General features: G+C 39.9%; 1 protein-coding gene across 7 annotated transcripts in view; it reads right to left on the bottom strand.

The window, feature by feature from the left end:
• Positions 1–392: 392 nt before the first annotated feature.
• Positions 393–11,537, bottom strand: part of cenpe (centromere protein E) — a 187,293-nt gene continuing 176,148 nt past the window's right edge. For 6 of the 7 annotated variants that reach the window (XM_038804476.1, XM_038804481.1, XM_038804479.1 and 3 more), the window contains 5 exons: positions 6,844–6,956; positions 6,666–6,763; positions 5,092–5,257; positions 4,176–4,552; positions 420–555 (listed from right to left, as the gene is read on the bottom strand). In XM_038804476.1, coding sequence (XP_038660404.1) covers positions 461–555; positions 4,176–4,552; positions 5,092–5,257; positions 6,666–6,763; positions 6,844–6,956 — 849 coding nt within the window. In that variant the 3' untranslated portion in view covers positions 420–460. Of the gene's footprint in view, positions 556–4,175; positions 4,553–5,091; positions 5,258–6,665; positions 6,764–6,843; positions 6,957–11,537 lie in introns of all 7 variants that reach the window. The other variant, XM_038804475.1, reaches the window with a different exon arrangement.

Here is an 11,537-nt window from a genome sequence, read left to right as displayed (position 1 = left end):
CAGTTCATTTAATTATTCAATGGATCCGCACAATAATAATTCCAACGGTGCCTCAGCGAATACATTTAGTGGATTTTTTTTTTTTAATAAATGTTTTTTATTGAGTTTTCATGTTTTATATTGAACAAATTACAAATTATTAGAGAGAGAAAAAAAAACACAAAATTAACATATATATTTACAGGTAAGCACCTTCGTAATAACAACTGTGGCCGCCCCCTTTAACCAGCATACATATTTTACATTCCCCAATATGGCCGAGGCACATGTTTATAGGCATTTATTTACAGTTTGGTTTTGTGCCTTAGCTAGCCATCAAACCCCCATAACGAACCCGTGCCCGTGCCCCATGACCCCCCCCCCCCCCCCCCCCCCACCACCCACCTTCCCCCAATTCCCATACATTTTCCCCTGATTCATTTAGTGGATTTTAACTATTCCGTTTCCCAAAAATTAACTTTCATTGCATTTTACATTCAGAGTCAGCAGCATGTTTGGACCACCAACCATTGTGTTCATTCTCATCAGATTTAGGTTTCTTTTGAGGACTTTCGGCTAAAGATTTAAAAGAAAATTAAAATTAATGCAGATCTAAAGCATACCTACATTTTTCTTAATGTCTATCTCAACACTTCTATTTCCGAGTTGGTGACCTGAGCAAATTTACCAGGATGAGAAATATCAAAAGGTTTACTACTTTCTGTAACATTGAGATTAGAGCTCATTGCTTCCTTAATTTAAGCCTGACTTCTGATCTAATGTCATAAAATAGGAAAATTAAAAACAAAAGGTTGTTCTAAAGTAAGCTTGTCTGTATACGTACTTCATATCGCAAATAAGGGTACCTGGGTAAAACATTTGAATAATAAACTGGTCGAAGTGTCTGAATTTTACAGACACCATGGGCTTGAAAATATATCGCTGATCCTTCACTATCAGTGGGTCAAAATCCTGGAACTGCTTCCATAACAGCACAGTGGGTGTACCTACATCACATGGACTGCAGGCAGCTCACCGCCACCTTCTCAAGGGCAATTAGGAATGAGCTATATATGAGAGGCTAGACAGCAAAACCCACATCCCTTAAATTATTAAAAAATGAAGAATGAATAGATCTGGGCTAGATAAATTGTAATAAAAACGTTGGCAGGCAAAATGGTAATTGAACAACTAGCTGCCTTTCAAAGGGGAGATTTTTCAGGCAACAAGATATATTCTGACAAATGGGAAAAGATACAGGAAACAAATCCAGAACTCCCTATATATCAAAAGAGATGCAGACCAAGTTGAAGAAAAGCAGTTTAGGTGGCTGTCTTAGGTACCAGGAAAAGATGAAATGTAGCAAGGGACACGGATGGAATTGAAAGTGGAAATTGCAGAGGCATTGGTCATATTTTTCTCTTCTTTCTTAGACTCGGGGTTGCTGCCAGAGAACTGGAGAATTGCAAATGTTACAGCCTTGTTCAAGATGAGCCCAGGAATTTAAATTCAATGGTGGGCCAGCTTCTAGAGACAATAATTCAGGACAAAATGAATAGTCATTGGGGGAATGTGGGCTAATTAAGGAAAGCCAACATGGATTTATATAGGGCAAATAATGTTGAACTAACTGGCTGCAGTCTTTTGATGATACAACAGAGGGTCACTGAGGATAATGTTGTTGATGTGGTGGACATGGACTTCCAAAAAGGCATTTAATAAGGTGCTGCACAACAGACTTGTTTGCAAAGCTGTAGCTCATGGAATAAAAGGGACAGTAGTGACAGAGACAAAATTGGCTGAGTGACAGGAATGAACAGATTAATGGATGGATGGATTGCAGACTGGAGGACAGCTTGAAGTGGTGTTCCCCAGGTGGCATTGTTAGGACTTTTGCTCTTCCTGATGTATATTAATGACAAACTTTGGTGCACAGGGCAAGAGCTTTAGAATTTTCAGAAAAAACAAAACCTGGAAGCATTGTAACCAGTGAGAATAGTGTAGAAGTTGATGGAATAGACGACAGGTAGCAGATGAAATGTAATGTAGGGAAGTATGATTCATTTTGTTAGGAAGATTGCAGAGAGACAATATAACGGGTACAATTCTAAAGGGGGTATAGGAGCAGTGGGACCTGGGTGTATATGTGCGTAAGTCATTGAAGGCAGTAGAACACGTTGAGAGAGCAGTTATGAAGCATACAACATCCCAGATTTTAAACAATAGGAGCATATAGCACAAAACTAAGGAGGCAAAGTCAAACCTGTATAGAGCACTGGTTCAGCCTCAAGAGGAATACTGTGTCCAGTTCTGGGTGTCACACTTTCAGAAGGAGGTGAAGTATTAGAGTACAGAAAAGATCAATCAGAATGGTTTCAGGGAACAAGATCCTCCATTCTGTAAATAGGTTGGAGAAGTTGGGATTGTTTTCCTTGAATAGAAGGTTGGGAGGAGGCTGGATAGAAGTATAAAAAATCATGAGGGGTCTGGACACAGTAGATGGAGAAAAACTGTTCCTATTGGTGGAAGGATTGAGAACAGGAGGGCACAGAACTGAGTTAATTGGCAAAGGAAAGAATGGAGACTTGAAGGAAAACACTTTCACGCAGTGAGTGGTTGGAATCTGGGATGCACTATTGAGAATGTGGTGGAGAATCTACAGAACGACACAGAGAAGGTCGGGGATTGGCACTAGGTAAATTGCTCCTTCGGAGGGCCAGCACAAACATGACCTGCACAGGAGGCAATTGAGATTTTTAAATCTCAAATTTATTTTGAAAATAGTCATTCAGCAAGCACAGGCTTTCTTTCCTGCTCAGAAATGGTATTGAGGTGTTGTACAGTAAGGACACCTGTGTAGTTAATTCTTTTACAGACAATCTATTAATAGCCACAGAATCTCTACAAGCAGAAGGCGGCTATTCAGCCCATTCAGTCTGTACCGACCCTCCGGAAGAGCACTCTACCCAGGCCCATTTCTACCCGAGACCCGCAACACCACCTAACATACACATCTTTGGTCACATAGGGAATTTTTTAGCATGGCCAATACACTTAACTTGCACATCTTTGGACTATGGGAGGAAACCGGAGCAACCGGAGGAAACCTATGCAGAAAAGGAGCGGAACATGCAAACTCCACACCAAAGGAATTGAACACTGCTGCCTCACAGCTCCAGGTACACAGGTCCAATTCCAGCCTTGGGTGACTGTGTGGAGTTTTCATGTTTTCCCAAGGTCTACATGGGTTTTCTCTGGGTGCTCCAGTTTCCTTCCACAGTCTAAAGATGTTCAGGTTAGGTGCAGTTATGGGGCTAGGACTGGGGAGTGGGCATGGGTAGAGTGCTCTTTAAAGGATTGGTGCAGACTCAATGGGCCGAATGGCCACCTTCTGCACTGTAGGGATTCTATGGTTCTAAATTCCAATCTTCATAATCTCCTCCATTCCCACGTGCTTCGCTAATTCTAACCTCTCAGCCAGACCAAATTTAAATCACTCCACCTTTGTTGGCCAAGACTTCAGCTTCCCAGGCAATATACTCTGGAGTTCCCTCTCATTTTCCCCTTTAAAGACGTAACTTAAAATCAACCCCTTTAATCAAATGATTGCTCATCTACACAAATATCTCCTTATGTGGCTCAGTCTCATTTGTTTTATAACGCCTCTGTAAAGCACCTAGACATTTTATAACATTAGAGGCGTATCATAAATACAAATTGTTGTCAATTTCTTCCCCCACATTGGGAACAAGATTAATTTTATGCTACAACTTCAGGGATATAACCAATTCATCACAGTTAAGGTTACAAAATGTACACTTCAGACCACACCTTTGCTCATGTTATGAAGAAACCAACCACTGAATTTAAAGGAAAGCACTCAGAATTTTATATCCTTAAATCCTTGAGGAAAATCTGTTTACAATTCCATGTCGCTTGCAGCATGTTTTGCGTTCTATTCAAATTTAATCGACAGATCATGCTAAAGCTCGCCTTCTACCATTCAAATCGCAAAGCTTGTCTATTAATTTTGTTCGAGAAATAAGAATTTTCTGGTTTCTTATTTGCTCCCGTATATTGCATATTATTAATCACCTGCTGCAAAAATGGAAGCGGTCAGAATATTTTTCATAAATGTTTTAATTTAAACACCGAGAAGATCTACTTTAACCACACAAATGCAAATTGATTTTTACCTGCTAGGAAACCGAGTTGAGAGTTATCAAAAATCTTGGACTGAGGAAGTGGCCACGTTTGTGATTCCAAACCAAACAATGACATTTTAGAAGAATCAATGGGAAGCATTGCCTCCGAAGCCAGTGCAGTTTCATCTCGAGTGTCGGTAGCTTTACTTGCAGATGGAAATAATTCTGTCGATATCTCAACTTTTTGTGGCATTAGTGCACATTCTTTCTGTGACAGGGAAGTCAGACTTTCATCGGGACACAGAGTAAAAGTATTTTGAACATTTTCATGCTTCATTCGATGCTTTAATGGTGTTCGGTCCTTTTCTTGGTGTTCTTCAGCTCTTTCTTTCCATTTATTAATTTCATATTTTAGCTCAGACACCATTCTAAAATCAATTGAGATAACATTGCCCATCAGCAAATACAGCAGAATTTCCAGCTAATTTTCTCAGGATCTCAAAACACAACATTGATGTGCATATTTAAATAGCAAGGTGAAAAACAAAAGCATGCAATGTAGCACATCCAAGAGCAAAACTTCTAAAGCCCACCCACCTTTTACCGTAAATGAAAAATAGACAGCTGCATATGTTCAATTTATTTGATACTTGTGATGGAATAGCTTAATATCTTATTTTGATTTGTTCCAAAGTGACTAACATCCTTGACTGGGGATGTTGGGACAGCAAAACAAGTGTACTTGGGAGATGTGGGTGTGAAAGGACCACGAGATGCAATTGATGCTCCTGTGAGTATAGCTGCCCCGAGAAACATATTGTAGGATTTTTAAAACTTGGGCTTTGTACTTGCATTTGGCCTTTTTATGCCAAATACAACCAACCAAATGGTGTGCACTAACACTGTGAAACCAGTGTTTTATTTTAAATAAAGTGAATAAAGTCATATTTGAATATGTAAAAATAACCTTGCAAGATATGCATTTTCCTTCTTCAACTTATTTAGATCTTGAGTAAGTTTTGATTTCTCAGATTTTAAAATAGGTACTATTGCATTCTGAACAATACCGCTTCCAGCACTGTAAGTGAGGCATGTATCAGTAGAACGTCTCTCATCTTTACTTTCAATTGTAACTGAAATAAATTAGAAATTAAACATCAGTTGGATATTTTAAACTCAATTCTACTTAACTTTCACAAAATATCACATTGTCTTTTGAAGGCATGATGGAAATACATTAGAAAGCCACCAATACAAGCATGCAGAAGTTCAGCAAATGCACAGCTCATCAGTTCGTGACAACTTGAAATTCATGACATATGGCAGAGAACCTGGTCAATATACAGATAGTAAACTCCGGTATCCTTGGGGAACGGAAAGGGAGATTGGGTGAAAAAAGACTATGGAGAGAAGATCCTGCCCTCCAAAAGGCAACACATGGCACCAACCCATTCCATTTTTAACATTTATGTTGATATGTTGCCCAACAAGGTTTTGTATTCAAAGGAAGCAACCCGTTGTCTTGACATATCTAAAAGGTTAAGGCCTTAATTAACATAATTGCTGAAAAGCAAAGAATCCGATTAGCCAAGTTTCCTTGACGACTTTGAGAATGTTATTAAATATAAAGGAATTTTCAATGATGGATGCATATGTGAATCTCCTAAAAGCCTTCAAGGCTCTGCGTGAAACAAGGCCTTTAATAATCAACTTGTAAAACTGATCTCTACTGTTAAATTATCAAATTCTAAAAATATATTCATGAATTTGAGGAAGCTATAATGTATTCTGCCTAACAATGATCTGTACCTACCTTTGTTCTTCACTACTGATCTTAAATTTATGCCCTGGTGTCACCGACTCACTGGTATCTAACTCTCTCACCCATTCCCCCCACCCCCATCATGCATCATGCATCTCAAAATTCCTCCATTTTGAGCATCTTGATTAGCTTTTCCCTTAATCTTTATCTCAGTGAATAAAAGTAAACAATTTCCCTAGTTTTTCTTGCTAACCAAAGCCGAATAATAACATTAATAAGCCGCTTCTATATTCTTGTTTTGGCCTCATCATTCCATAGTAAGACAGCTAAACAGGCCAATATTTGAATTGTGGTGCAATGCTGTGTATAGTTTTAGCATGTAGACCCTATCTACAAAACATTCAAATCTATATACTTTTAAATCAAACATCATCAGCTTATTCTCCAAATTTTTTTACTTTTTTACTATACAAATAAAGTGCGATAATATCTATCACACATTAGATAGTCATTTACTCTTCCCTCCCGAATACTTCATATTTCTTAAAAGTTTGCTCGACATCAACTTCATTCGGGGCAGGGAAGACAAATCCTCTTAATGCTCACTTTTTTTTGTTATTTTCAAATTCAAACAATTCCAAACTTTAATGAAGTCAAATAAATTGGGATATATTTTCAAAACTAATTTCTGAATTTTGGTCAACGTTATCAAAGGCTCAAACTGTTTGATTGCACAATTGTGTGTTTAATTTCTTGCCAATGATATTAAAAATACTAACTTGTGGTATTCTGCTCTTGCTGGCTTCTTCGAAGTGTTTCCTTCATTTGTCTTAGTAGCTTTTCTTTATGTTCTAAGCTGCCTTTGAGAGAACTAATTCTGAAAATAAATGGTTTGCATTACTTCCAATACAATCTAAATAAAAACAGTTAATACTTTTAAAAAATAGCCATCCTTACTCATTTTCAAAATGTTTACTCTCTTTGAATTTTTGCATCTGTAGTGCAAGCAATTGATTCTTCAGCTCAATCAACTCCTCTTTGAAAGGTTGAGCTCCCATGTCCAACTTAGCCTGTGTACAACAAAAATAATATTTTAAAAAATCATGTTTAATAATTCAAACATTACATACTTACACAAAATTTTCATGCATCTGAACAAAATAGGAGATGGAGGCCATTCAGCCCCTCAAGCCTGCTCAGTCATTCAATAAGATGGTTGATCTGTTTGTGTTTTGAATTCCACATTCCAATCCAAGTCCAAAAACTTTTAATTCCCTTGCCTAATAAGGATTTATCTACCTTCACCTTAAAAGTATTCAATGACCCCAAGTCATTTGGAACCTTCGAAGGCAGAACATTCCAAATTCGCACAACCCTCAAGAAGAATTTTTCCTTATTTCGGTCCCAAAAAGGGTGATCCTTAAATTTAAAAGGTTGCCCTCTAGTTCTAGACTTGCCCACAAGAGGAAACATAATTTCCAGGTCCACCTTGTCAAGACTGTTCAGTATCTTATTATACATTCAATAACGTCACCCCTCACTCTTCTAAACTCCAGTGGAAACAAGCTGTCTGTCCAATCTTTCCTCACAGGATAAGCCGTTCATTCTAGGTCAATCTAATAATAGTTCCTCTAAACAGCCTCCAACGTAGTTGTTTTTAAAATCCTTTTTTCCCCTGATCAAACTATTTGCCTTTAGATTTCAGTGCAATGTGATTTTTGCATGAGAAGTGCTGCTAACATAATTCTTAAATTCAGGAGTACACAATTTGAAATTGCCACCAGTTGGGAACTGATTGGAAAGAACCTTCTAGCTGACTTTGCTGAGCTTAGAGGGAGCCTCGTGTATAAAACTAAAAATAACTGCCTTAAAAAAAAAATCCAGGTCCCTTAGAAGGTTTTGACTAACATCGAACTTTCTTATGCCATATCTGGTGATATAATTTTCCATGTCCCGTGAATCAGCATCAACTCTAAAGTGATACAATCAGATTTACCTCAGCAAACCAGTTACTCAACTGGGTAAAATTAACCATATCAAAGATAGGAACACAGGAAACGGGAATTTAAAGTGCACCATTGGAGTTAAATTGTGGACTTTTAGAACTTCCAAACCAAGCAAATGATAATCAGAGGTTAATTTAAAATACATTGGATAACCTTAATTGTGTTTGTGAAATATGTACATTTTGCACTTTTGCTTGAAACCCTTATTTTTTATTTTGGAAAGGAGTTATTTTAGAAAAAATTAAGAGAAAGAAAAATAATACAGCACCATCTCATGATCATGTTGTGTAACTGAAAGATGGCAAATTTCCATAGACGGAAGCCGTCATGGAAAGCGTTGGCAAACTTGTTAACCAAAACAAAATTCACGGTAAGGTTTTAAAAAAAAAAGATTTAAGATACAAATTTACTGGACACCAGAAAATACTCTTTAAATAGAGGAAAAATTATGCATTACATTTCTAAACTCCTAATTTTATACTCAATTCTACCTTTTAAAAATTTTTTGTTAAAAACTTTTCATCATCAACAAAATAATAAAACAATTAATTCAAGTTACAATGATAAAGAACACGACAAATCAAAAACACAAATCAATATTAATCCCCCCCCAACACTAAACTAAACTCCTTAACAACAGACAGTGACTAACTCTTTAAAAAAGGAAATGAATGGCTGCCATCTCAGTAAGAACTCTTGTACCGAACCCCTAATGGTGTACTTGACCTTCTCTAAATGCAAGGACAACATGAGGTCACCCAACCAAGCTGATGCACTGGGCGGAGTAGGAGATCTCCACCCAAGCAGAACTTGTTTCTGGGCTTTTAATGAGGCAAACGCGAGGACATCCACCTTCACCCCTGCCTGCAGCACCGGCGATTCGGATACCCCGGTGGCCACCAGCGGACATGGCTCCAGATTGACATTAAGTATCTCTTACATGGTGTCAAAGAAAGACACCCAAAAGCTTACTAACTTGGGACAGACCAGAACATACGAGTGTGGTTAGCCGATCCCCAAGAACACCACTCCTCCATCCCAGAGAAAATATCGCTCATCTTCACCTTCGTCGGATGAGCATTGTGCACCTTGAATTCGACCAGACAAAGCAGAGCACAAGAGGATGTGGAGTTGACCCTGTGAACAGTCTCGCTCCATATCACCCAGAATAGGACCCAATTCACCCTCCCATTTCAGCTTTGCCTCATTCAAAGGAGCCAACTACACGGATAGGATCTGGCTGTATATGCACAAAATAATCCTCCACCAGGCACGGCCAAAGACAAAATCCTCTTCAACAGGGCGAAGTGGGGTGCCAAGGGGAGAGAGGGAAAGGCCTTGTACAAAAAATCATGAATCTGAAAGTATCTGAACAGATTGGAACCAAGAGTTGAAATTTCTCTGCCAGCTCCTTAAAGCTGGCAAACCTTCCCTCCAGGAACCAAGTCCCCAAACCTCTCCAAACCTTCCCCTCCCATGACCCTGAACATCAAGTCCAAACCCGCTGGCAAAAAGAGATGATTATAAAAGATAGTTCCTGGAACTAAGTTTAAAATGCTGTCTGAACTGCTTCTAGATTCTCAGGGTGGACACCACTATCGGATTAGACAAAATCCTGCCTGAGAGAATGGCAGTGATGTGGTTACTAATACACCAAGGCTAGAACCTCAACAGGAACTCGCTGCCATTTGCCAGCATATGGACTCTGGATCACTAACCCACCCAAGTACCTTCTCCATATTGGCTGCCCAATAATAAAATGGGTAAAGCCAAACCTCCTGATAGCTCATCTCTCCAGAGGAACGCCCTACAGATTCTTGGGGTCTTACCCGCACAAAAAGAGGAGCAGCGTTAATAAAACCAGTATCATCTCAGTTTGGAGGCGAGATATTAAGCAGGACAACAGATGGCCGCCAAATACCCACAGACATAGGTCTACCATTGGGGTCAGCCAAGATCTTAACGGCAGAAAATGGAACCATTTTATTGATTAAAATTGCCACACCTAGGGCCCTACTGTCAAAGCCCGAATGGAAAACCTCTCCACCACACCTTCCTCAACCTTGTCTGGTCTCTGACCTGCAATGAGTCTCTTGTACAAACACCACATCGGCTTTTAAGGCGAGCAAATACTCTCTACCTTTTCACTAGGCCATTTAAGGCGACCAAAAGAAATGGGGGCCTCCCACCCACCCCTTGATCCGGAGTCAGCCATTTCCACCAAGTGAGATTATCTAACATTTACATAGAAATTACAACAACCAGGCCCACCCAAGATGCAGTCACCGTCAGCAAACTACCCCCGACTCCAGCCCCTTTCCCCTGTCTTCAGACACTGCTTCACCCAAGTAGTGGGCAGCACGGTAGCATAGTTGTTAGCACAATTGCTTCACAGCTCCAGGGTCCCAAGTTCGATTCCCGGCTTGGATCACTGTCTGTGCGGAGTCTGCACATTCTCCTGATGTGTGCGTGGGTTTCCTCCGGGAGCTCCGGTTTCCTCCCACAGTCCAAAGATGTGCAGGCTAGGTGGATTGACCATGCTAAATTGCCCTTAGTGTCCAAAATTGCCCTTACTGTTGGGTGGGGTTACTGGGTTATGGGGATAGGGTGGAGGTGTGGTCTTGGATAGGGTGCTCTTTCCAAGAGCCGATGCAGACTCGATGGACCGAATGGCCTCCTTCTGCACTGTAAATTCTATGAAATATGCATACAGAAAACAGTAATGCAAACATAAACCACTAAAACTTACTTCTAATAAACCTAACTCCAAACAGAACAAAAACACTAAGCTCATTATCTAAAATAGAAATAACATAATGAACTGCAGTCAACTCTTCAGCACCACTCCTGTTAGCTAACTTCGGCTAGCAGGGCAGCTCCCACCAAGAGTGAAGAAAAAATATTTACAGAAAAAAGACATTCCAAAAAGTTCGAATAGAGCAAAAACCTACATAAAAATTAAACACCCTGCCCAAGTCGAACTTGCAAAACATTCAACCAAACAAAAACATGAATCCAAACATGAACAAGGAACCCCAACAATTCCACACATCAACATGATCCTCTCCAATATCCAAAAGACTTCAATCAACCCACACCCAGCTCGTACTTCTTTACAAAGGAATATGGTTCCTCCGGTGCATCAAAAAAAAGTATTTCCCCTCAAAAGTCACTCTTAGCTGCTTCGGATACACCACCCCAATATGGACACCGCTTTTATACAGAGCAACTTTGGCCTTGTTGAACACCACCCGCTTCTTTGCCAGTCCCGCTCCCACATCCTGATCAAAGCTGATGGCATGGCCTTCCCATTTGTTGTTGCGATGCTCCTTTGCATCTCAGGACCCACTCTGTTACTGGAAGCTGTGGAACTTCACGATTACTGCTCGCGGTGATTCGTTGGGATGGGGCTTCTATCAGGGTGTTCAATGGGCACGGTTCAGTTTGGGAGAGGGGTGCAAGTCCACCCTCCCCCATCTTCCCAAAAACATTTGTAAAATACCAAGTTGGGCCTTCTACCCCCTCTGACAACCTCACGATTCAGATATCATGCCTCGTGGAACGATTCTCAAAGTCATTAACTTTGGCACTAAGTGCTTTATTCGCATCAGCCAGAGACATCTCTCCTCTCAGAGAAGCAAATGG

The sequence above is a fragment of the Scyliorhinus canicula genome, chromosome 8 (assembly GCF_902713615.1).
Source record: "Scyliorhinus canicula chromosome 8, sScyCan1.1, whole genome shotgun sequence".
In the NCBI taxonomy this organism is placed as follows: domain Eukaryota; kingdom Metazoa; phylum Chordata; class Chondrichthyes; order Carcharhiniformes; family Scyliorhinidae; genus Scyliorhinus; species Scyliorhinus canicula.
This window is presented reverse-complemented; position numbering and strand designations above follow the sequence as displayed.